This window comes from Saccopteryx leptura, chromosome 4 (genome assembly GCF_036850995.1).
Source record: "Saccopteryx leptura isolate mSacLep1 chromosome 4, mSacLep1_pri_phased_curated, whole genome shotgun sequence".
Taxonomy (NCBI): domain Eukaryota; kingdom Metazoa; phylum Chordata; class Mammalia; order Chiroptera; family Emballonuridae; genus Saccopteryx; species Saccopteryx leptura.
Window position 1 is genome coordinate 152902145 of NC_089506.1, and position 24558 is coordinate 152926702.

At 40.2% G+C, this 24558-nt stretch overlaps 1 protein-coding gene across 1 annotated transcript in view; it reads right to left on the minus strand.

Moving 5' to 3' along the window:
• The window catches only part of ELL2 (elongation factor for RNA polymerase II 2), a 92997-nt gene that overhangs the window by 15996 nt on the left and 52443 nt on the right, over positions 1-24558 (minus strand). Inside the window, exons 3-5 of the mRNA XM_066381878.1 lie at positions 17163-17284; positions 10586-10749; positions 2100-2359 (exon numbers count right to left, since the gene is read on the minus strand). Coding sequence (XP_066237975.1) covers positions 2100-2359; positions 10586-10749; positions 17163-17284 — 546 coding nt within the window. The remainder of the gene's footprint in view (positions 1-2099; positions 2360-10585; positions 10750-17162; positions 17285-24558) is intronic.

The following is a 24558-nucleotide window of genomic DNA, read 5'->3' on the forward strand; positions in this document are numbered from 1 at the left end:
AAGCTGGAAACGGGGAGAGACAGTCAGACAGACTCCCGCATGTGCCCTACCGGGATCCACCCGGCACGCCCACCAGGGGCGACGCTCTGCCCACCAGGGGGCGATGCTCTGCCCCTCCGGGGCGTCGCTCTGTCTCGACCAGAGCCACTCTAGCGCCTGGGGCAGAGGCCAAGCAGCCATCCCCAGCGCCCGGGCCATCTTTGCTCCAATGGAGCCTTGGCTGCGGGAGGGGAAGAGAGAGACAGAGAGGAAGGGGGGTGGGGTGGAGAAGCAAATGGGCGCCTCTCCTATGTGCCCTGGCCGGGAATCGAACCCCGGTCCCCTGCACGCCAGGCCGACGCTCTACCGCTGAGCCAACTGGCCAGGGCCAGTATTTTTTTGTGATGGAATTAAAAACAAATTTATTTAGAAATTAAATTTAATGGGATGACATTGATCAAGTACACAGGTTTCAGGTACACATTTCTATAGCATTTGAACTGTTGACTGGGAAAAAAAATGATGGAATACCATTTATGGTAGATTTGAATGCTAATCAACATTTATGGCCCAAAGTCAGTAGGAAAAATATAGAAAGTTACAAACCACTGACTAATTAAATTAATGATCCACTCTTATACTTAAGCTTACTATTGTAAGTTAACTGGTCAGAGCTAATACTTTATATGTTCATATCTGTTAATGAAGAAAAGTGGCTGATCTCAATATAACCAAGAGTAGAAAAATGAAGAGTAATATAGACAGCAAACAGTATGCAGGGCAATACACATTCTAAACTATGTAATAGGAAAAAATATTCTAGTTTATAACAATCAAACACTGATAGTACATTGCATAAGGCCTATATAAACCAATATGAATTACGACAATAGATCAGGTGGTTCAAAACAAAACACCAACAATGGAAGCTTCTTGCTACTTTAACCTGACCAGGCGGTGGCGCAGTGGATAGAACATCGGACTGGGATGTAATGACCTAGGTTTGAAACCCCGAGGTCACTGGCTTGAGCGCAGGCTCATAGACATGACCCCATTGTTGCTGGCTTGAGCAAGGGGTCACTTGCTCTGCTGTACCCCCCCACCACCAAGTCAAGACACATGAGAAAGCAATCAACGAACAACTAAGGTGCTGCAATGAAAAACTGATGCTTCTCATCTTTCTCCCTTCCTGTCTGTCTATCTCTATCTCTCCCTATCTCTGTCTCTGTCACAAAACATAAAAAGCTTCTCACTTTTTAAAATGGAATTTCAAGGCAAAATTTATTTAACTCAAATGAAGATAATGACTCAAACTTTAAATACCCACATTGTCATTAGTTTTTTTTGTTTTTTTTTTACAGGGATAGAGAATCAGAGAGAGGGATAGATAGGGATGAGCAGACAGGAATGGAGAGAGATGGAGAAGCATCAATCATCAGTTTTTTGTTTCAACACCTTAGTTGTTCATTGATTGCTTTCTCATATGTGCCTTGACCAGGGGCCTTCAGCAGACCGAGTAACCCCTTGCTTGAGCCAATGACCTTGGGTCCCAGCTGGTGAGCTTTGCTCAAACCAGATGAGCCCGCGCTCAAGCTGGCGACTTCGGGGTCTTGAACCTGGGTCCTCCGCATCCCAGTCTGATGCTCTATCCACTGCGCCACTGCCTGGTCAGGCGTTAATTAACCCTTTGAGTAGTGAGTTTTTTTCATGCTCGCTGACCTCCGGGAGTGAATTTTTTTTCAAAAAATGAAATTAGTTCCAGTTACAGTTTTATTAACTTAAAATCATGTTTGATAACCAACTTATGGAAACAAGAAGAACATACATTTGCCTTTTTTAAATGTTGCCTTACACATTTTTAAAATAAAAATTTTTGTATGATCGTACTCTGATGGTCAGGAGGCACCAGGCCGTACATGAACAATCGTACTACTCAAAGGGTTAATGTTTAAACCAAGGTGCTTTAACTTAATATTCAGCAGTTATAGTTCATATGGCATTGATCAAAATGATTCTGAAATTTCTCTATCTATACTAATAGATACAACAAGAACAAGCCTTCTAAAATGAACTTCTCAACAAGAAGGTAGGTAAAAGGAACTCTCTCCTCCTGTGCTTACCTGTTGCAGAATTGCTCCGAGGGAGTTCTTATCTTTTTGATTGACACCATCTTTCTGCAGTCGAGCCAGTAGCTCAGGTTTCTTGTAGGCCTTCAGTGCCAGTAAGTGAATCACCCTGTCCCTGTATGGCCGCTGAGAAACACTGCTGCTGCCATGTGTCTTTCGAATGGTGTTTGCAGGGTTCATGGGGGTTGACCTTTTCCTCTCAGGCACTGCATCGGAAACAGCCTGAGGTGCTTTTCGAATTTGCACTCTTTTCCCTAAAGTCCAGTGGAAATGACATTTGTTACACATTTGTGGGTAAGCATCTAAGTTTCCACAACCCTGAGTTAGGTACCTGTTCATTTCTGGAGGGAATAAAGACCACTGCTTTCCTTCAGATTTTACTTTTAAGAGATATGCAAACAGAAAGCATTCTGAATAAATGGCCTAAAATACAAATCAGGAATTTTTTGATGGAACCATTTATTGAAATAAATACATAATATAGAACAGTGGTCCCCAACCTTTTTGGGCCACGGACCAGTTTAATGTCAGAAAATATTTTCACGGACCAGCCTTTAGGGTGGGGCAGATCAATGTATCACGTGACCAAGACAAGCGTCAAGAGTGAGTCTTAGACGGATGTAACAGAGGGAATCTGGTCATTTAAAAAAAATAAAACATCATTCAGACTTAAATATAAATAAAACGAAAATAATGTAAGTTATTTATTCTTTCTCTGTGAACTGGTACCAAATGGCCCATGGACTGGTACTGGTCCGTGGCCTGGGGCTTGGGGACCACTGATATAGAAGTATTTTGGCCATTTAGCTACACATGCATAATAACTAGCAACACACATTGTAGCAACAAACTGGAAATTTTAAGGATGTAGGTATTTGATGTTAAATAGAAATTTACAGAACTTAAATAAACACTTTATATATTACTTTTTCGGCAGATATATTATAAATATAGGAAACATGGAATAGTGAGAAAAACCCACTGTGCCTCGCTAAGAAAACACTCTTGCCTGAACTGAGGCATTACCTCAATTATTTCACAGACTAAGATGCTACAAAGAGGGGAGTCAGGCATAATTTGGGGTCAACATCCACAAGGGCATCCACGAGTACTATTCCTTTTCTACAGGCTGTAACAAATTCAAGGAGTCAAAAAGCAAAAACAAATAATACCAACTGACCAAGCAACCTGTATGAGAGGGCCAGACAAGCAGGATTTCTCCTGCGGAGCCAAGACTCCACAGTGAGGCAGAGGAATGGAAATGGTAAAGAGGCCAACTTCACATCATTTCTGCACAGACTAATACCATTCACAGAATTAATTTACTTTCTGTTTAGACTTAACACAAACAAGTGTTTGGCAAGTGGCTACTTCCAGAAAATATTTTGGACTGAAGTGACCTGTATACTATGTGAATGTATGAAGCAATCAGGCAGTGATTACTTACAACACCTAGTAACCACTTCTTGTTGAACTAAAAGAAATTAGAATGAAACTGTATAAGACTCTCACTTTATAGTTTCAGAGGTATAATTTTATAACTCAGTATATACTAAGCCCCTAACTCTATGCACTCTGATTAAAGAGGAAAGCACTGGTAATGACATGCAATGTGTAGCAGCAGCATTAGGTACAAACTTAATAACTAAAACAATGGATAAGTAAAAGCAGTCACTTAAGTGCTATGGTCATGAGTTAAAATAGCAGGTGTAAGGGGCAGGAGATTTACTGAATAATAATTCTGTCCATGTGAGGCTCCCTAGGTCTGGCCAGAGGAGCTGTTTGCTCGACACCATCCTACCTCAGGTAAAATAGTCTCACTGCCTCTTATAGTTCTTTACTAGCTGGACATAACTAATTATAAATACCAGATCAAATACTACACAACAAAGAAACACAACATTAAAGTGACATTGCCCAATGATAAGAAAAGCTATTAAATTAAGGTACAATTAGCCTGACCAAGCGGTGGTGCAGTGGGTAGAGTGTCCAACTGGGACGCGGAGGACCCAGGTTCAAAGCCCCGACGTCACTGGTTTGAGCACAGGCTTATCCGGCTTGAGTGCGGGGTTGTTGGCTTGAGCCCAAAAGTTGCTGGCTTGAGCCCAAGGATGATCGCTTGAGCAAGGAATCACTCGCTCTGCTGTAGCCCCCCACCCCATCAAGGCACATATGAGAAAGCAATCAATGAACAACTAAGGCGCCACAATGAAGAATTGATGCTTCTCATCTCCCTTCCTGTCTGTCTGTCCCTATCTGTCCCTCTCTCTGTCTCTGTGTCTTTGTCAAAAAAATAAATAAATAAATTAAGGTACAGTTAGAGTTTTGGAGATAAATTTAGATCTGTTCTCTGAGCTATCCTTAATGTAGAGACAGATCAATGTCAGATGAGTAGGGAACTGATTCATATGATGCATCAATTATGTGTTGAGGAGGGCACTATGCTGAGAACTGTACAAACGTTCGCTCTCCAGTATCCTGAGGATATAGATTTTGGTCTCATTTCACAGATGAGAAGGCTGAGACTGCTTGCAGTGGGATATGCTCAAATGGTTAAGTGCTCTCTCAGCATTTGGAGGGTTCTATGATCAATACCCAAGTTTACCTACTTGTACCTCCTTGTGGAAAAGGTTTTATGAACAAATGCCTAATGTCTACTGTTGCATCATGTTAGGCTGCAAGCTCCACGCAGGCAGGGCTGTGTCTGCTTTGTCGCTCAGCTGATTTTGACTCAGAATTTGATGACTAGCAAAGTGTCAAAGTGAATGACAGCAAGAGAGTAATTAAACAGCTGAGGAGCTGGGATCAAAATGGAGTGTATTTCTACATTGCCAGACTGCCAGAATTGGAAGACATTGAAAGTTCTAAAATGGCAAATGCAAACCTTCCAATCCACTATTTCTCAGTTGTAACAGTGTTAACAAACAGTACTATTCCTTGAATTCTTAATAGAAATTTGTGTGTGTGGAGAAGGATCAGGGTCACAAAAGTTTAGGAAATGCTATAAATTCCATATTCTCTTTCCTGTGTAACTTATTTAAACTTACTCTTCTCCAAACAAGTTACTGTGGTACCTCCATTCCAACTCTCTATGGAGGGAGCTAAGTTCAACACACCATGACTAGTCATTTAGAATGAATTCAAGCCAGCAAGGAAGCAAATAAAAACACAAAGTGACAGTACTACCACTGTGTTATGGGCTGCCCTACCTCTCCTGGATGTCTGACTCACCTCTGACCTCAGTCTCAGGAGAGCCCCAAGGTCTCCTGATTTACTCCCACCCTCCCAGAAGTAGACATGGGCAGACAAACAAGGGAGGCTCACTTTGCCCTTAAAAGGAGTGTAAGTATAGAGTTTGATAAGAAATTAGAATCTAGTCTGGGATGCAACAGGGTTAGCCACCTGGGGCGCAACGCTAGACTGTCATAAGTCAGTCCATGGATCTCCTACCCCCAATAGACTCACTTCACATTTACCTCACTTTTCTTTTAAATAGCCAGTCGTGGGGGCCCTGGCCGGTTGGCTCAGTGGTAGAGCGCCGGCCTGGCGTGTAGAAGTCCCAGGTTCGATTCCCGGCCAGGGCACACAGGAGAAGTGCCCATTTGCTTCTCCACCCCTCCCCCTCTCCTTCCTCTCTGTCTCTCTCTTCCCCTCCTGCAGCCGAGGCTCCATTGGAGCAAAGACGGCCCGGGCGCTGGGGATAGCTCCTTAGCCTCTGCCCTAGGTGCTAGAGTGGCTCTGGTCGCGGCAGAGCGACGCCCTGGAGGGACAGAGCATCGCCCCCTGGTGGGCGTGCCGGGTGGATCCCAGTCGGGCGCATGCGGTCGTCTGTCTGACTGTCTCTCCCGGTTTCTAGCTTCAGAAAAATACAAATACAAATACAAATAATAATAATAATAATAATAATAATAATAATAAAAAAATAGCCAGTCGTGGGGTAATCCATTTCTTTCAAATGCTGAAAGAACAATCCAGCCACACTGGGACACTGAGTTTTATGCAAAGATTACTTGCTCAAATACTCCCATTAGTTTGTGCCTATTCAACCAGGAAGGAGTCCTTTGGTTAAGGTTAGAAAGCGCACAGACGAAGAAATCATCAGGGCTAGGAGTAAAGAGTTTAGATGCTAAAGAAAAAAAAAGAAAAAAGTAAAGCAGGAAAATATCAGGTTCAAAGTGGACAGAAGAAAGGCTTTATTTTTATTTCTTACATTTGCCTCAGAAAAGCCTTTTTAATAAAGCCTATGGGAGAACCTAATTCTCTTTCCAGACCCAACTGCTAATCAATTCCCTGGGCTCCTTTTATAAACAGCAGCAGTAGGTCCAACAGGGCTGGCAATCTGGGGCTATAGTAAACTTGTTTCATAACAAGGAGTCTACTTCTAGCCTCTTCATTTAATGAGATGGTAGAAGTATCTATCCTTTCATCTAATGGCTGGAAAGTAAGTCTTAAAACAATCATCAGAAAGAGAGCAGGGGTTGTAGCCACATTCTGCAGTTGCTCTTCTGATCCATGGAACCTGACCAGAAGCCCTGGCAACACTGACCCAAGGCTTTAAAAACACTGGCAGGACTTGGATGATGGTGTGACTATCACGGTTAAATACAAAATCCACTGCAGTGGAATCCATCTCCAGCATTTGGCATTTATGATCACTTTTCAAAAGTTTACAATCAAAATGTATATACACAACAGACACAAAATATTAGAACTACAAAGAGCTGTAGGTATTATCTAATTCAAATATCTTTTATTTAATATTTGAGAAAATTAAGGTTTACTGATATTAAATGATTTGTCAAAGGTCACTCAAATATGCACTAACTCATCAGAAATGAGGATGATTGTGGCAGAAGTCGAGAAAATCAGAAACAGAATCTGAGAAATTAGATTGGTTGGGTTATTTTCTATACCTAAATAAATATTAGTATGTGTAAAAATTTGTAATTCAATAAAATTCCAGAATTTAGGTATGAGTCAGTGAGCAGACTTAAAATACTAGTAAACCTGAAGCAATGGTATTAGTGATTTGTTTTCCACAGACAGAAGAATTATAACACAACAGTGCTTATCACTGATATAAATGCCATGACTAGAAGTGGAAATATTACTGAAGAAATAATGTTTTCTAGGTTAAAGGCTCTCCTGCTCTTCTCCAGGCAAAATAGGTTTTGTTCTTTATAGCCCACAAGAAGCTTTCAGAAGGTCGTATTCTTGGATGACTTGGCCAGGTGACCCCTCAAAGCAGTCTTCATTCCCTTAAACTTGGCTGATTCTCTAAATCAGGAGTCCCCAAACTACGGCCCGCGGGCCACATGCAGCCCCCTGAGGCCATTTATCCGGCCCCCGCCGCACTTCCAGAAGGGGCACCTCTTTCATTGGTGGTCAGTGAGAGGAGCATAGTTCCCATTGAAATACTGGTCAGTTTGTTGATTTAAATTTACTTATTCTTTATTTTAAATATTGTATTTGTTCCTGTTTTGTTTTTTTACTTTAAAATAAGATATGTGCAGTGTGCACAGGGATTTGTTCATAGTTGTTTTTTTTTATAGTCCGGCTCTGCAACGGTCTGAGGGACAGTGAACTGGCCCTGTGTAAAAAGTTTGGGGACCCCTGCCCTAAATCAACAGTCAAAGGCCTGGCCTGGCATTATGCCCTCATAACCCCACAGTGGGACCCATTTGTCCTCTATCTAGCCTGACACCATTGAAAGAAACCTTATTCAGCAGGTACTTCTAAGATGGCATAGGTGAGCTTTTGGTATCATTTTATATGATATATTCAATTATGAATTACAGAGGTATCCCCTATGTCTTAAGAAAATAGCACAACTTGTTGGTGAAGCCAAATCCGTATCATTCGCTATTTGTTGATACCAACAACTTGGTATGTAAAAGGAGAGGCAGTCATACCCTACCTCACAGGGTGGCCGACACGCAGAATGCCAACCATTGCCCTGTGCATCACAGGCACCCAGTAAGTGCTGGGTAAAATTAGTATAAAAGGATAGCTGATTGATTTTAGAGAGAGAGGAAGAGGAGGAGAAAGAGGGAGGGGGAGAGAAAGAAACACAAATCTGCTCCTGTATGTGCCCTAACCAGGAATGGAATTGGCAACCTCCGCACATTGGGACGATGCTCTAACCAACCACACGATCTGGACTGGGCCAGGTTGCATTTTAAAGAATTGAATGAGTCAGACAGTTTTGAAATATTGAAAAAAAGCAGGAAGATATTTAATGAGCTACCTAGAAGGAAAGAAATATGGTAAAGGACTGATAAATGATAAAGTTAAAGGAAAAATATAAAAACATACCATAACAAAGAATGGTACAAAATCAAAAACAAAACCGAAAAGCCAATCTGGATACTAGCATTTTGCTCCCCTCTATTCAGAATTGATGAGAGTTTTCTTAAGGGTAGTCAGTCCAGTTTTGAACTTTGAAGTGAAGAATTGGAGGCAGTACAGAGGAGAGCAATAAACATAATTAAAGGGTTGGGATACAGGCCATATTAAGAAAAGTTAAAAGGAGTTGGGGTTATTTGACCTAGAGAATAAAAGAGTGAGGAGGTTAACGACAAAATTTAAGAGCAGCCGAGAACACAATGCTGTGATGGTGAGCGGCTGGGGGCTGAGGACACAGTACAGACGAAATGAGTGCCCAGTGACCATGGCAGGGCTCCAATGTGGGCACATGTGTGCACGAAGAGGGTGGCCAACCCTTCTAACAATGGTGGAGACGTAGTGTGGTTCAGATTATAACTTAGATGACCTCAAATTTTGCTTGAGTCACTCCCAAAAATGTATATAAATTATTTGAAACCTATAAGAAACCCTGCAAATTCTAAAATTCCCATGCCATTAGGGAGTGTATGGTCCATGGCATTCTAGGTGTTAAAAAACCTGTTGTGTAAGCTGCAAATGAACTATACCTGACCCTATCAAAACAAACAAAAACACACAAACAGAGGGGACACTCAAGGTTCATTCAACAGAAGAGTACAGTAGTCATTGCCAATTTTCAAGTTTTGGAATAAACTAAGATAAGAGTTTTCAGTTAGTTATAGTGGGAGAGGAAAAAAACATTTTGATGGCTTGTGTCTTCTAACAAACATGCCAATTTGTCTCAGTATTTCTAAAATGCTGGTACTGGACAGAGTAAAAAATACTTTCAAAGCAACAGGAATAGCAAATTCATAGTTTGTACTTAAATTTAAGCGCAGATTTTTAGCATTTAAAAATAATGAGATTTAGCCTACTAGCACAGAAAATTAATTAACTTGCTTGTGAGGACAAAGGAGAAAAAGAAGCAGGTTGGAAGTTGCTACCTCACTCAAGTGGAAAGGGAAGATGAAAATCTCCTTGCTAGTAACTTACTGGGCAGGGAACGTGGCCCTGTAGGCACAGATACCTGGGGAAGTCATGAACTGTTGTTAAACCAAACTAAATGTATCTAAGCTAAGCACCAGGTCCCAGGAGCAATGGCTTTGTTCCAAAGAAATGCTTATTCAAGACTCTAGTGGAGCTTCTCAAAGCTGAATATATTGTAGCTGGATCAACAATGAAAAAATACAGAAGCAGAAATCTACCAAACTATGGAAAGACATTGACTAAGGGATCTGGTTCTTCCAGAGACTCTTTTTGTAAGCATTTATGTTTCCATATTAATATGCTTTCACCATTTACTATCCAGTGACGTGTTACTAAACTGACCAAGGCCTCAAAGAGCTCATTCTTACTCTTGATAATTGCCTTTATTACTGTTAAGTCACTGTGAATGGACTCCTTAAAATTGTCAGGGCTACTGCTCATAAAGAAGACTCATCTTTCTGGTCTGATTGGTCTTTCTTCCCTTCAACCTGATGAATACTTGAGTGAGCTGATAATAAATATAATGGAAGTGAGGCAGGTCCTTAATTAATGGATGAAATTGAGGGTCCATAAATGATATCACAGTTGAGGTACCAAGGGCATCACCATAATGCTTGCTATAAGCACATCTCATATTTTGTAATAAAAATTTGCAGTTGTGCAAAGATCCTCTGACAATGTAAGCAAACCTGCAACTATAAGGTTATCAATTCATAAATCCTACTAAGAGAGTTCTTTGTAAAAATAACCCTACAGAAGTGCAAAACAAACACCATACCATCCACCGTTGAAATGACATCACCCAATGACAAAGAATTGACAATGGTATCATTCTTACAACCTCACAAAGTAAAATAACTTGACCAGATCGCAATATGGTAAAATAACAATACAACAGGATTCAGATTTATGAAAGAAATAAAAGCTTTAAATCTGTTCTTCAATTAACCAGCACTCTGAAGAGAATGACTTTTGACCACCATGTTATCCAAAACAGGAGGAAAACTAATTTTTGTGTTTTCATGAAATTAATATTACCAGTATTTACCTACAGTGATCTTGAATTATTCCAGTCAATCAGCGAGAAGAAGAAAGATATCTATACAAACCTACATATGGTCCACCGGGTTTGATAACTTTTGTGCTTCGATTGCGGGATTCCTCCTCTGCCTGGGTCATTCTTTCTCGTGTCACCTGATATGAGTCATTTGTTGCACACACTGTAATTTTATCTTGTATAAATCCCAGGCAATCGAGCTGGGAGGCTCCAGAGCTGTCAAATAAGATGATGGCTTTATTAGAGATGCCCCTCGTTTTGCAAAGTACAAGCAAGACTTGTAAAGCCCCAAGGTCAGCAGCCCAAATAATAACTTTGAAACCCTAAAAAAACTAATATTAGTAATTTTAAATATAGACTATTTAAAATATTTGAGTTTCTCTTCTTCATTTCATGTCACCCACCCATATTGTTAAAAGAATGGGTGAAGTGAGCACTCAGAGACTAAATCATGAAATTTTGAAAAACAATCAGCATTTGGAATGAATACCAGAATCCTGATGGGCACTAAAGTTCTTTCATTTAACAGTCACTATTTTTAAGAATTAGCAACATAGATATAAGAAATGTTAAAAGTTTACTTTTAGTGGGACCATAATATGCATGGTTTAGAACTGACTAGGTTAAACAGACATACCACAATTCTTTTTATCTCTAATAAGATATTAATTTTAAAGCTAAAATACTGCCAAACATTAAAGCTTACTTTATTATCCCAAAGATCCTAAACATTTACAGAATTTTTACTTACCACTTTGTTAAATCTACATAATATGACATTCATATAGCAAATACTGAAGAAAATACTGGACAAGAGATTTTGGCAATAATATATATATTTTTAAACTTTTATTTAAACAATCATGCATATATATTAACACTGGCTCAGAAGATGGCTCTGTTTCAAAGTCTTATGCTAATATTAGGGGATCATAATAACAATTCTACTGATATTTTAAAAATAAATTACTATGGCCTTAAAACAGATTGGAGTAAAAAGGTAATCAAAATATCATTGCAGCTCTGATACTCTTTCTAAATTTAATTGCAATAGCTTTGTTATGATGCTAAGAAATAAGGATCGATAAAAATTTATGTAAATTACTAATAACCTCACAAATACTATTTTTAAAAAAATCAGTTCAGCCTGACCAGGCAGTGGCACAGTGGATAGAGCATCAGATTGGGACGCAGAGGACGCAGATTCACAACCCTGAGGTCATCGGCTTGAGCATAGGCTCACCAACTTGAGCGTGGGTTCACTGGCTTGAGCGTGGGATCATAGACATGACCCCATGGTCACTGGTTTGAGCCCAAAGGTCGCTGGCTTGAAGCCCAAGGTTGCTGGCTTAGCCCAAGGTTACTCACTGGCTTGAGCAAGGGATCACTTGCTCTGCTGTAGCCACCCAGTCAAAGCACATATGAGAAAACAATCAATGAATAACTAAGGAGCTGCAATGAGGGCTTGATGCTTCTCATCTTTCTTCCTATCTGTCTGTCCCTATTTGTCCTTCTCTCTGACTCTCTCTCTGTAAAAAAAAAAAAAAGTTCATTCATCTCATAAATATGTATTTATTGGGCAGAGACTCCATTACAGGCAATGTCTGAGGTACACAGGCTGTGATAAGGACTGAGACAGATGTTCAAGGAGCCATCTAATGGGTGAAAGGACGAGCAAACTGGAAATTACAACAAGGAGACAAATACCAGGAGTAGGAACCTGAAGGAAAGTCCTTCACCTGGACTTGTGGGAGAGGCAAAGGCTTCCGAGAGGTGATGCTCAAGTGATCAAGAGGGATGACTACATAGGAGGAAGAAGGGCAGAAGTGCTTTAGGGGGATAAACAACCTCTGCAGGCCCAAGGGGAGCAAGGAAGAGTTTTTCAGTTAAGCCAAAGACAGCTCTAAAGAACAATTAGAGAAGAGGCTGAAAGTGCATGAGAAGTACAATACACAGGGCTTTGGAGGTCATAGTATGGATTTTTTACTTGGTCCCAAGAATAATAGAGGTTGAAAATAGGAGAGAGAAAATATCTTATTTGCATTGTAGAAAGATCAATCGGGATGAAAAACAGATTGGGAGGAAGGGGCACAGAGTGAAAGCAGGAAAGCAGTTAAGGGGCTAATAAAGGATTACAGGCAAGAAGTGACGGCTTGAACTGGTGTAAAGTGGGATAAATGCAGAATAGTAAACAGATTCCAGAGATAGCAAAGAGGCAGAATTGATAGGATTTGGTCAGTTATTAACCGGTAGAAGGTGGGGAATAGAATAGATCATGCGCAGGTTACCAGGTGCATGGAACTGTCCTTTATTGACACTGGGGTAGGGTTGGAAGAGAGAAATGAGTTCGGTGTTGCACATGGTGATTTTGAAGAAATGAGGAGACATCTCATTTGAGGAGAGAACCAACTGTGAAGAATACTAATATTTAAAATAAGCTAAAAGAAGATTAAAAGACCGGAGAAGACAGAAAAGTCACAGCCAAGGGGGTAGAAGGAAATCAGAAAAGCAGTGTGTAATGGAAGCCATTGGGATAGAATGCTTCAAAAATGCTGGCAACAAGTCTAGAATAATAAGAAACCAATAAGCATTCACTGGATGCAGGGCAAGAAGGTCAAGGCCCCCATAGGGGAGCAGTTTCAGTGGAATGGTAGAGACTAAAGCCAGGTTTTGGCCCCAGAAGTGACTGCAAAGGATGTTGTCTTTATTTTATTTTTTAATGAACAGGGATGAATGCTGAAAACCCAGTTAAAAGAGAGGAAGGAGGAAGGGAGATAAAGGTTTAACCCTCAGGGGAATCAGGATGGTAAAGAAAGAGCAGGAATAGGAGATTGTAGTAGAGTACAGAAAAGACAGTAGTATGAAAGGTCTGGTGGCAGGAAGTTTTAATTTCAAGATCTCCCCTTATTTACTAAGTAATTTACATAGTGAGAATAAGCTGCACCGGTTGCGAATAATGATGGAGTTATAGTTCACACCAGGGGTCCCCAAACTCTTTACACAGGGGGCCAGTTCACTGTCCCTCGGACCGTTGGACGGCCGCCACATAGAGCACTGACTCCTCCCAGAAGTGCAGTGGGGGCCGGATAAATGGCCTCAGGGGGCCGCATGTGGCCGTAGTTTGGGGACACCTGGACACAATTCAAGATCAAGAAACAGATCTTTACATGAAAACTAAATAGCTACACCCTGCAGGAAAGAAAGTACTTTAGAATCCTCTCCTCATCCCTTTTCAACTGACTTACCTTAAAAGTTTAAATATTTTGACATGTGTATAAACATTCTGTTTTGTGTGTGTGTGGCAGAGACAGAGAGAGTCAGAGAGGGACAGATAGACAGGAAGGAAGAGAGATGAGAAACATCAATTCTTCGTTGTGGTTCCTTAGTTGTTCCTTGATTGATTTTTCACATGTGCCTTGACTAGGGGGTTACAGCAGACTGAGTGACCCCTTGCTCGAGCCAGCGACATTGGGCTCAAGCTGGTGAGCCTTGCTCAAACCAGGTGAGTCCGTGCTCAAGCTGGCGACCTCGGGGTCTCGAACCTGGGCCATCCACATCCCAGTCCAACGCTCTATCCACTGCACCACCGCCTGGTCAGGCGAACATTCTTATAGTCTTTCTCTATCCTAGCTCCCTGTTCCCACACTTGAGTGTGCATTACTATACAGGGCTGTATGCCTCAAACGATGTATATATTTTCACTAGGTCTGTGAAGGGGTAGATTTAAGGAATTTTTGAAAGGTAATTTTGACTTTGGAATTTCTTCCATTTTACAAAAGAGAAATACACAGTTTAAAGAGATTTAACAAGAAAGATAAGACTAGTTAATTTGTAATTTTTAAACATTTACTTGTCAAACATTTAGTTTGAGCTCCACCAGCACGATAAGACTAGAAAAATGGTATAAGAAAGCTCCTGCCTAGAAAGTTTGCACAATTGAATGAAAGACAGGATCCATTGGAAAAATAAATTTTCAATGAAATAGGAAAGGTGGTCACAGATTATGAAAAGGTTTGTGTGCTAGGTTGAGAACTGAAAGTTTGAGTGCTTTTATCTTTTTAGAGGCAAATTTCCATTTATACCCATACTTTTTATAAGCATCTTAAATTATACTTTTTTTTAATTTATTTATTTATTTTTATTTTTTACAGAGACAGAGAGTGAGTCAGAAAGAGGGACAGACAGGGACAGACAGACAGGAACGAAGAGAGATGAGAAGCATCAATCATTAGTTTTTCATTGCGCGTTACAACACCTTAGTTGTTCATTGATTGCTTTCTCATATGTGCCTTGACTGTGGGCCTTCAGCAGACCAAGTAGCCCCTTGCTGGAGCCAGCGACCTTGGGTTCAAGCTGGTGGGCTTTTTGCTCAAACCAGATGAGCCCGCGCTCAAGCTGGCGACCTCGGGGTCTCAAACCTGGGTCCTCTGCATCCCAGTCCAATGCTCTATCCACTGCGCCACCACCTGGTCAGGCTCAAATCATACTTTTATACTTGGGTCATACTATATATTTATAAATTATACTTGAATTATACTACTGCATTTATCCCAATTTTCTCACAATAATAATTTCTTTTCTCTTGCTGCATCAGGTATAGCTTTTTTAAGTGTCTTTAAATTCTCCAAATAAGTAAGGTAGAAATAAACACACAGGGTATTTGTAATAGAAGGGAAAAACCATATTACCTATGATGATATAACTGCTTTTGAAAAGGGGATTAAGTTCCTTAATAAAATTCCTAATGGGACATCAGCTTGATGTCAAAATTGTATCACTCTCTAAATTATATATTATTTATAGAGAATTAAATAATAATTCTCTAAAGACAAGCATTCCAGGTGAAAGCACAACAATTAGAAATTGGTGTGTCCTGTGGGGTTTGTAATGAACACTGGACTGGAAGTTAAAACTTAGTTCTCATTCAGCCAGCTAAGTAACTGTGTGGATAAGTCACTTGTGAAAAGATGGGGTTGAACTACACAATTACCAAGGACCCTTATACTTGGTGATTCTGTAATTGATTGCAATACTATCCCATAGTTCTTTTTGCTATGGTGAAAATAATGCATGTGCTGTCCACGATGACAGCAACTAGATATGTGGCTTTTGAGCCTGCAATGTGTGGTTAATCTGAGTTAAGAACTGAATTTTTAATTTTATTTCATTTTTATCAATTGATATGTAAATAGCCACATGTGGCCAGTAGCTATCATATAGTAAATAGTGCGGAAAAGTCTATATAATCTGTAACATATGCAATTTGTTATAGATAACATAAGCCTGGAAGATGCGCAATTTTTAGAAAGCAAAATTAACATACAAAAAATAGTCACCTTAAACAAGAGAAATTCAGAACGCTTTTGTGATGTGTCTTATTTTATATCTCTGCCTACTGTGCTCACTTGAACCACAACTTTCCTTTTGTCCTTCTTCCATGCTCAGCAAGTACTTATACAGTTTCAAGTACAGCCAAGAAAAGAAATAGAAGTGGATGGCCCAGGGCACTTTGGGCCAATATCAGTGTCTCCCCGGAGGTTGGGGGCTCTAAGGCCTTGTCTTGATCCACAGGCAGAACACACTCCCCTACTCAAGGGACCCATTCTTTAATCAGAAACAACCACAGCACAGAAGACTGAAACAAGTAGTTTATTGTATATAGAGGATCTAAGTAGATAACAGTTTCCATGGCACCCTGGGATGTGGGTATGTGTTCTTATCTTCCTCCATTAAAAAAAAAATCAGAAATGACCACTGTACTGGGGTTAATTTCTTGTTTCCAATCTGCTGCAGAATAAAGATTTTTAAAAATCTACCTTAAAACAAGGCTTGCGCTGGGAAGAAGGGAATAAATAATATATAAAGGGTTTCCCTCCTTTACCCTTTAATACGAGCCTTGAGTGTACTATAAAAGACAGTTATTTAAATGTGGCAAATAAAAACTTTTTAAAAGTCACAACCCATGTTTTTTTTTTTGTTTTGTTTTGTTTTTTCCCTGAAGCTGGAAACGGGGAGAGACAGTCAGACAGACTCCCACATGCGCCCGACCGGGATCCACAACCCATGTTTTATAGGTAAAAAAACTGTACTTCAAAAATGCCTTGAAGTAAATCAGAAAAAACTAAGAACTGCATGATTCCATACATAGGTGGGACATAAAAACGAGACTCAGAGACATGGACAAGAGTGTAGGGGTTACAGAAGGGGGAGGGAGAAGAGGGAGGGAGAGGGGGGAGGTGAGGGGCACAAAGAAAACCAGATAGAAGGTGATGAAGGACAATCCGACTTTGGGTGATTGGTATGCAACATAATTGAATGACAAGATAACCTGGAGATGTCTTCTTTGAACATATGTACCCTGATTTGTTGTCACCCCATTAAAATTAATTTAAAAAAAAGAGTGGAAAAAAATTACTCGAGAGTAAGAATGTTAAAATTTTTGTGACTATCCCACAGTGACAAGTGAAATTTCTAGCACAGAGTAGGTGCTCAATATTTCTCAAACAGATAAATGAGCTTTGCAATTCAATTGAATAAACATTTATAAATGACTACTATGTATTTTATTGTTTAATTTTAAAAACTCTTAAAAACTTATTTTCCCTTCAGTATGGCTGAAATGAGCTTACCTGGAGAGCCTCTGCTGGATGCAGTCAAAGCTGCCCTGAGGGTTGTCTTTGCCCACGTTTGACAAATAGAAGTTAAAGGTATGTACTTCATTGATGGGGTCATTTTTGGGAATTTTGACAAGCTAAAAGGAGGGAGAGAGAAAAACACCTCAAATAAGTTCTCCATAGAATAATCTGACGGCTGACTTACTGTTTTTCTCAACGTTCATTTTATACTCAAGGCTTGTTGTGCATTTAAATTACCAAATCAGCCCTGGCCAGTGGCACAGTGGGCAGAGCGATGTCCTGGAGTGCCAAGGTTGCTGGCACAGTCCCAAGGGTGTCAGTTTAACCTTGAGGTTGTTGGTTCGAGCCCCAGTCAGGGCACGTATGAGAAGCAATCAATGGGTGCAAACTAAGTGAAACAATGAGTTATGCTTCCTCTTCCTCTTTCTCTCTCTCCCTGCCCTCTCTCTTCCCCTTCTTCTAAAAATAAATTAATTAATTAATAAAGAAATATAAATTACCAAATCATTCAAGGAATCTGGCAAGCAGGCCTGTAACTCACAACATTCTTATATCCACTTAAAAGAAGTTTATTAATTTTAGGAAGAAAGAGAAGCATGAACTCGTTCTACTTAGTTGTTCTGGTTAGTTGTGTACTCACTGATTGCTTCCTGTGCGTGCCCTGACCAGGGACTGAACCAGCATCCTTTGTGAGCCCAGATGACACTTTTTACTGATCCACCCGGCCAGGGCTGTTATGTCCATCTTTTAACCTTAAGTGCCAGTAATTACTTCTACTCAGTGATTAGTTTATATGAGGAGCCTTCTTCATTACAGTTCACATGAGAGAGTTATTAGTGAAATGGCCAAAATGTTCGTCCTCTTGAGCTACCCAGGTTCTTCTGTCTGACAGATATGACCCCTTGCTTAATAGCTTCTAGATATTTAAATGCTCTCTAAATCTTAGATGATTCTGCAGGACACTCTAAGGGTGAGCTCCAGGCAACACTGTTAAACAGTTGTATGTTTCCCATGGTCTTGCTCAAAATCTGGTTTCTCTAATAGATGGGAGACCCCATGAGTGAAGAGATAGTTGCTCTAGATGACTGAGCCCTTACACCAGGCACACATTCCTGGCAAATGGTAGAAGCTCAATTAACATCTGAACAAATACACTGGAACTTTCTCAATGTCTTTCAATTGCTCCACCCTTTTCAGTTCTTGAGACTTTTCTTCCCTTGGGTCTGCAGGGGCAACCATGGTGACAATTGCAAAAAGAATTCAGTGGCACGGATGTAACACATGACATCTTTTTCTCCAGCCACATCCCCTCCACCCCCAAATTCACACAGTCTTAGTAATTTAGTGGACAAGCAGGTAAGGAAAGGTGTTTTGTAATTTTCATTCTTCTTTCCCATTTCTGTCCTTTCCATGATTGGAAGATTAAGACTCAGAGTTAACTGGCTTCCGTGTGAGCATGCGTGCGTGTGTGACCTATGTTTGGCCCTTCAGGACACCTTGCAGCTCTGACTTGCTCACTCTAAAAGACTCCTAATCTCTGACTTACAGAAAAGCATTTAGAGCAACCAATTCCAATCCACACCCCATCCCTAAAAAAGTAAAGCAAAGTAAGAAGGAAGACATATTGCAGTGTATGACACGTAGTAAACATGCGATAAATATTTGTTAAAAGAATAAAGAAGTAAAATAAAAAGAATGAACAAGGAGAAAAAATAAGAAGTCAAAGAAAACCATCTTTTCATGGGGCAGGGAAGGTGGAGATGGTTGGAGGGGGACAGACGGTGATGGAGGGAGACTTGACTTGGGGTGGGGAACACAGTGCGATACACAGGTGATATGCTGTAGAACTGTGCACTTGAAACTGTTATAATTTTATTAATCAATGTCACCCCAATAAATTCAACAAAAAAAATTTTAAAAAGAAAAACTTTTTTCAAAGGAGATTCAAAATATCATACAGAGCTTGAAACATCAAATTTCGCCAAAGATGTTAAATATTAGATAATACTCCACAGAGCCTCCATTATTCATAAATTTAAACTATCTTCAACTCTATTGCAAATTAGTTCCCATTCCTAGAGTAACAAACCTCTACATTTATATCTACCATATAAATTATATCTTTTTTAGGGCCCTAAAGTTACTCCTGTTTCCCCAAACTTCCCCTAGTTCAAAAATGCTGGAACTTTGTGAACAGGGCTTAATGTATTGTCTCTCTATATACACCAGGCCAGCCCTTGTGACCAAGAATCACCCAGTCTACAATGTCAGCGGGGCCAAGGCTGAGAAACTATGGATCAGAAATATAAGCAGTCAGTCCTTCAGACAAGAAGTCAGAGAATTCTGACTCCATTGACTTCTGAAAGTTTATAAACAAGTAGAGGGAAAAAAGTACTCATTTTATTTCAAACAAAAAGGAGCCACTTTAATTTAAAACACTCCAGTTTCATAATTTCCAATCACAAGACACTGAGAAGTAAGTGCACCTGAGCCTTATGTACAGTTTATTTAGCCATTGAGAGAATGTGAAGATTAAATACGTACTGCAAATTAATTTCTACAAACTCTTCTAAACCTTACAAAGCCAACACATAAACAAATGGCTTAACAGGAGTTATAAAAAAATACTTTATTTGGAATGTCTACTCTAGATATCAAAGGAGGTCTTCAAGAGATACTGATTATGAACAAACTCTCAAAATAAGAAAGGATCACTTCAGGATAAAGTGAATCTTTGTAGTGACAATTTCTGAGAATTTTGTTTCCCTACTAAGTTCCAAAAACTTCACTGGCAATAATAATTTAAAAAGAACCAGTATAGTTTTCAACTTAAAAAGAAAATAAAAGAGTAACACTTATCTGGAGTACGTTTGTAATCCCCAGCATTTGTCCTTATCCTTACATATACTACACATTCTAATGAAGTTCCCAGGCTGCCAGCTATCAGTGTCAAGCAATATTTGTCCTCAGTTCTCTGGAAGAAAGGTAGTACGATCGAGAATGACAGCAGGACTTCTCAATAATCTCTCCTACTCACTGCCCCACTTTGTGGGCATGTGTGTGACAGCAGTGGGAGGATGGAGCCAGGGGAAGGCATCAAGGTGAATCAGATTAACTTGGGACCCAATGGTGACTCCCATTGCACATCACAGTAATTTTTCCAGCTATAGAGGCAGGGTGGGTGTTGGAGGTTAAGAAAAAATGAGGGCCTGACCAGGTGGTGGTGCAGTGGATAGAGCGTCAGACTGGGACGCGAAGGACCCAGGTTCAAAACCCTGGGCTCGCTGGTAAAGCCCAAGGACGCTGGCTTGAGCATTTTTTTTTTTAATTTTTCTTTTTACTAATTTTTAGAGAGGAGAGAGAGAGAGAGAGAGAGAGAGAGAAGGGGGAGGGAGGAGCAGGAAGCATCAACTCCCATATGTGCCTTGACCAGGCAAGCCCAGGGTTTTGAACCAGTGACCTCAGCAGGACGCTGGCTTGAGCAAGGGGTCACTTGCTCTGCTATAACCTCCCCCTCTCCCAAGGCACGTATGAGAAAGCAATCAATGAACAACTAAGGATACTAAGGAGCCACAATGAAAAATTGAAGCTTCTCATCTCTCTCCCTTCTTGTATGTCTGTTCCTATCTGTCTCTCTCTGTGTCTCTGTCACAAAATAAATAAATAAAATGAGGGAACACAGTGTTCTGAGTTTCTACATCATTTTTCCTCAGTGGTTTTCAGAGCAGCAGCAATGCAGAAGCTACAGATTGACCTAATCCCAAGCTTTTCCTGAAAGAGATCGAAGACCAAGATGTCACCAAGTGATCTTTATATCTTTAAAATTTCAAATGCTTAAATTACATGATCTAGAAATGAATTATATCTATTTTGTGAAGATGGTTCAAATTAGACAAAAATTTTATTTTTATCAATATCTAAATATACTTTTTAAAAATTTATTTTTTATTTTTCTGAAGTTGGAAACGGGGAGGCAGTCAGACAGACTCCCGCATGTGCCCGACCAGGATCCACCCACATGCCCACCAGGGGGCGATGCTCTGCCCATCTGGGGCATTGCTCTGTTACAACCAGAGCCACTCTAGCGCCTGAGGCAGAGGCCGCAGAGCCATCCTCAGTGCCCGGGCCAATTTTAATCCAATGGAGCCTTGGATGCGGGACGGGAAGAGAGAGACAGAGAGGAAGGAGAGGGGGAGGGGTGGAGAAGCAGGTGGGCACTTCTCCTGTGTGCCCTGGGACTCCTGCACGCCAGGCCGACACTCTACCACTGAGCCAACTGGCCAGGGCCTAAATATACTCTTAAGAATAAAATGGATGTACAATGGAGTATTTAATGTTTATAGCTGGTAAATCTGCATAAGAGTTTGGCCCCATGGCAATCAAAGCAGGAGACTGACTTTGTGGATATAGCAGATTGGGCATGACAATTAGGGTAGCTGGGGTAGTGGGGGTGGGGGCTGGAGGCTTCAGAACTAAACCAAGGTGACCTCTGAATGGACCAGAGCCTGTGGACTGTTGAAGACCACAGCTCAGGTGGGATCTGAGACCTTGTCTAATCAAGGATGATAAATCAGCCATTTCAGACTAAATGTGAGAGAAACTTGCAAATGTTCATCACTCATCTTTCTGACACCCCAGAGCCTATTCTACAGCTTGTCTAGATAGTGAAGTAGGAGTCATTCATTTCTTTCTTCCAGAACGGTTATAAAGCTTTTTGTATAAACTGGCCTTTAAATTTAAGGAATATTAAAAGAAGATGAAAATAAAATGACTGTTATTGGCAGGCGTAGGGTGGTTAGCCATCATGGGAAGAGAAATTCTGAGGTCTGAGTTAAAAGCAATCTTAGAAGAGGAACTCTTTGTGTGATATAAACTTCTCAATTTTAATTATAGTATTTTAAGCTTTTTCTATAGGTCAGTAGGAATAGCTTTATATTTAGAGAACCTTGGTCTACTTTAAATTTTTAGCTAAATGCCATAGAATGAAATATTTAAAAAGTATCAAAGACTATGATTTCAAACAGCTTCTTATTCAACACAAAGAATATAAAAATATATCACCATGTTCTAGGCAACTAGAAAAGTAGATTTTAAATTTCATTCTAAAAATAAAAGATTGGAAATCAAAGATTTAGGACCACTATCCACAACTCTCCTCCAAACTCTAGTTTGTCTTTGATAAAAAGTTATGAAGAAAGAGTTTCAGGGAATTTTCAGACATTTATAATTAACATAAACAGTATATACAAGATCTGTAAGTCAAAGCTTCTAATTATTCTGAGATACAAGCTTAGGCATGTGGCAATGGAATACTGTCTGAAAGGTCATTTCAACATCAAGTCACAGATCTCCTTTTACATAAGGATGTAGGGCAGAAATGCAATGTGCACACAGCTGCAAATTTCTCTCATGGGCGTGCTAACATCTGCTTAGAAGCCATTGGTACCTTTACTGCAGAGGTTTCATAACCTTAAGTCAAATACTTTCTAAATATTGGATTGTGAAGACCATCAAGGTTTTTGTTTAACATTTATTTAAAATAAATGCTTTATTCTTTTGTGGGTGTTATAAATGATTTAAGCCTACAGAAGCTTTTCTTGGATAGTAATTCTAGGAGTTCTAATCTCCCACCCTTTTGCTAAGTGACTCTAAACACTCAATGAGATGCTCATGACCCAGCCATACCACCGCTTGATATAATGCTTAGTCTTTAGGCGGTGGTGCAGTGGATAGAGTGTTGCACTGGGACGCAGAGGACCCAGGTTTGAAACCCGAGATCACTGGCTTGAGCGTGGGCTCATCTGGTTTGAGCAAGGTTCACCAGCTTGAGCCCAAGCTCACTGGCTTGAGCAAGGGGTCACTTGGAGTGCTGTAGCACCCCCCCACCCCCCGTCAAGGCACATATGAGAGAGCAATCAATGAACAACTAAGGTGCCACAACAAATAATTGATGCTTCTCATTTCTCTCCCTTCCTGTCTGTCTGTCTCTAACACACACACACACACACAGAAAAGGCAGAACCATAGTGCTGACAGGGCCTTTGAGATCATCTAGTTAAATTTCTTCATTTTACAGAAAAGGAATAGAGAGAGGCTCAGTGACTTGCTCAAGGTTATGACTCTATTTAAAATTGCAACTTCCTGTACTCCTGACCCTATAACCCTGCTCCATGTTTACCTAAAACACTTAGTACCTGTACTATTTACAGATTATGTTTATTGTCTTTCTCCCACCTATAATATAATCCTGGGAAAGATAGAGGCTTTTGCTTGCTTTGTTCCCTGTATATATCACCACCATCTTGGATAGTGTGCCACATATCAGTCACTCCATACATGTTTGCTGAATGAATGAAAATGTTCATTAATACCTGAGCCAGGACTTGAACAACTGAAGTGTCTGCCTTCTTTTTGTCAATATTTCCAAAGCATGCTGAAAAGTTTTCTTATATGAAAAAAAGGTTCTATCTTCAAATAAATTTGGGAAATGCCTGGTTAAAAAAAGTACTTTCTTTGCTGTAGGCCCTTTCATATTAAATGGTAGTGTCCCAATTTGTATGGCCTCATAACCCACTGGTTTCTCAGGAGGCCAGCCTGGCTCTTATTATGATTTGACTAATGTATCTATTATTTTACTATATATAAACTATATATCTTAGTTTGGATATGAATAAACTAAAAAGCCCGGCAGTCATACGAAATCACCGCTGTTCTAGATATTATAAATTGTAATTAAAATGATTTGTGCAAAGGTGTCTGCTAATTCAAACTGAATTACCCAGGGCAGGCGGCGAAGACGCCCCTTTGCTTAGTGCCCCACGGGGTTTCCCCCTTCTACTTGCTTAACTGCTTAAAGTAGAGTGCAATGAAGGAAACCACTGGCGGTACATTTCTTAAGAGCCACCGCTAGCTCAATAAATAAAGGTGATTTAAATAATAAAATGTAAACTCACATGTCAAAGATCTCTTTGTACACAACATTTCTTGTGTAGATCTTTCCATCATTTTTAAGCTTGCCTTGCAGAGGGCCATCAATTATTTTTAATTTTACTAATTTTACGTCCGTTCTTTCACGAACTCTTGAACAGGCAACATAAAGTTGACCGTGTCCAAATGCAGGCTCAGGTAAAAAAATGCCAACACACTTAAGACAGGCTTTTTTGTCTTGCATCTGAGGCAAGCCTTGTTTCTCTATGCTCATCAGTCTCATTTTGCCGAGAAAGACGCATTTGCTCTGCGACTGAAGCAAGCCTTGTCTTTCTCTGCTCAGTGGTTTCTTTTTGTCGAGAAAGCCGTTTTTGTGCAGCTTTAGCTCCTTTTCTCTCCTCTTCAGTGCTGTATTTTCTAGGAGGCATTCTTAAAAGAAATTACGTTAAGACGTAGTTTTTAT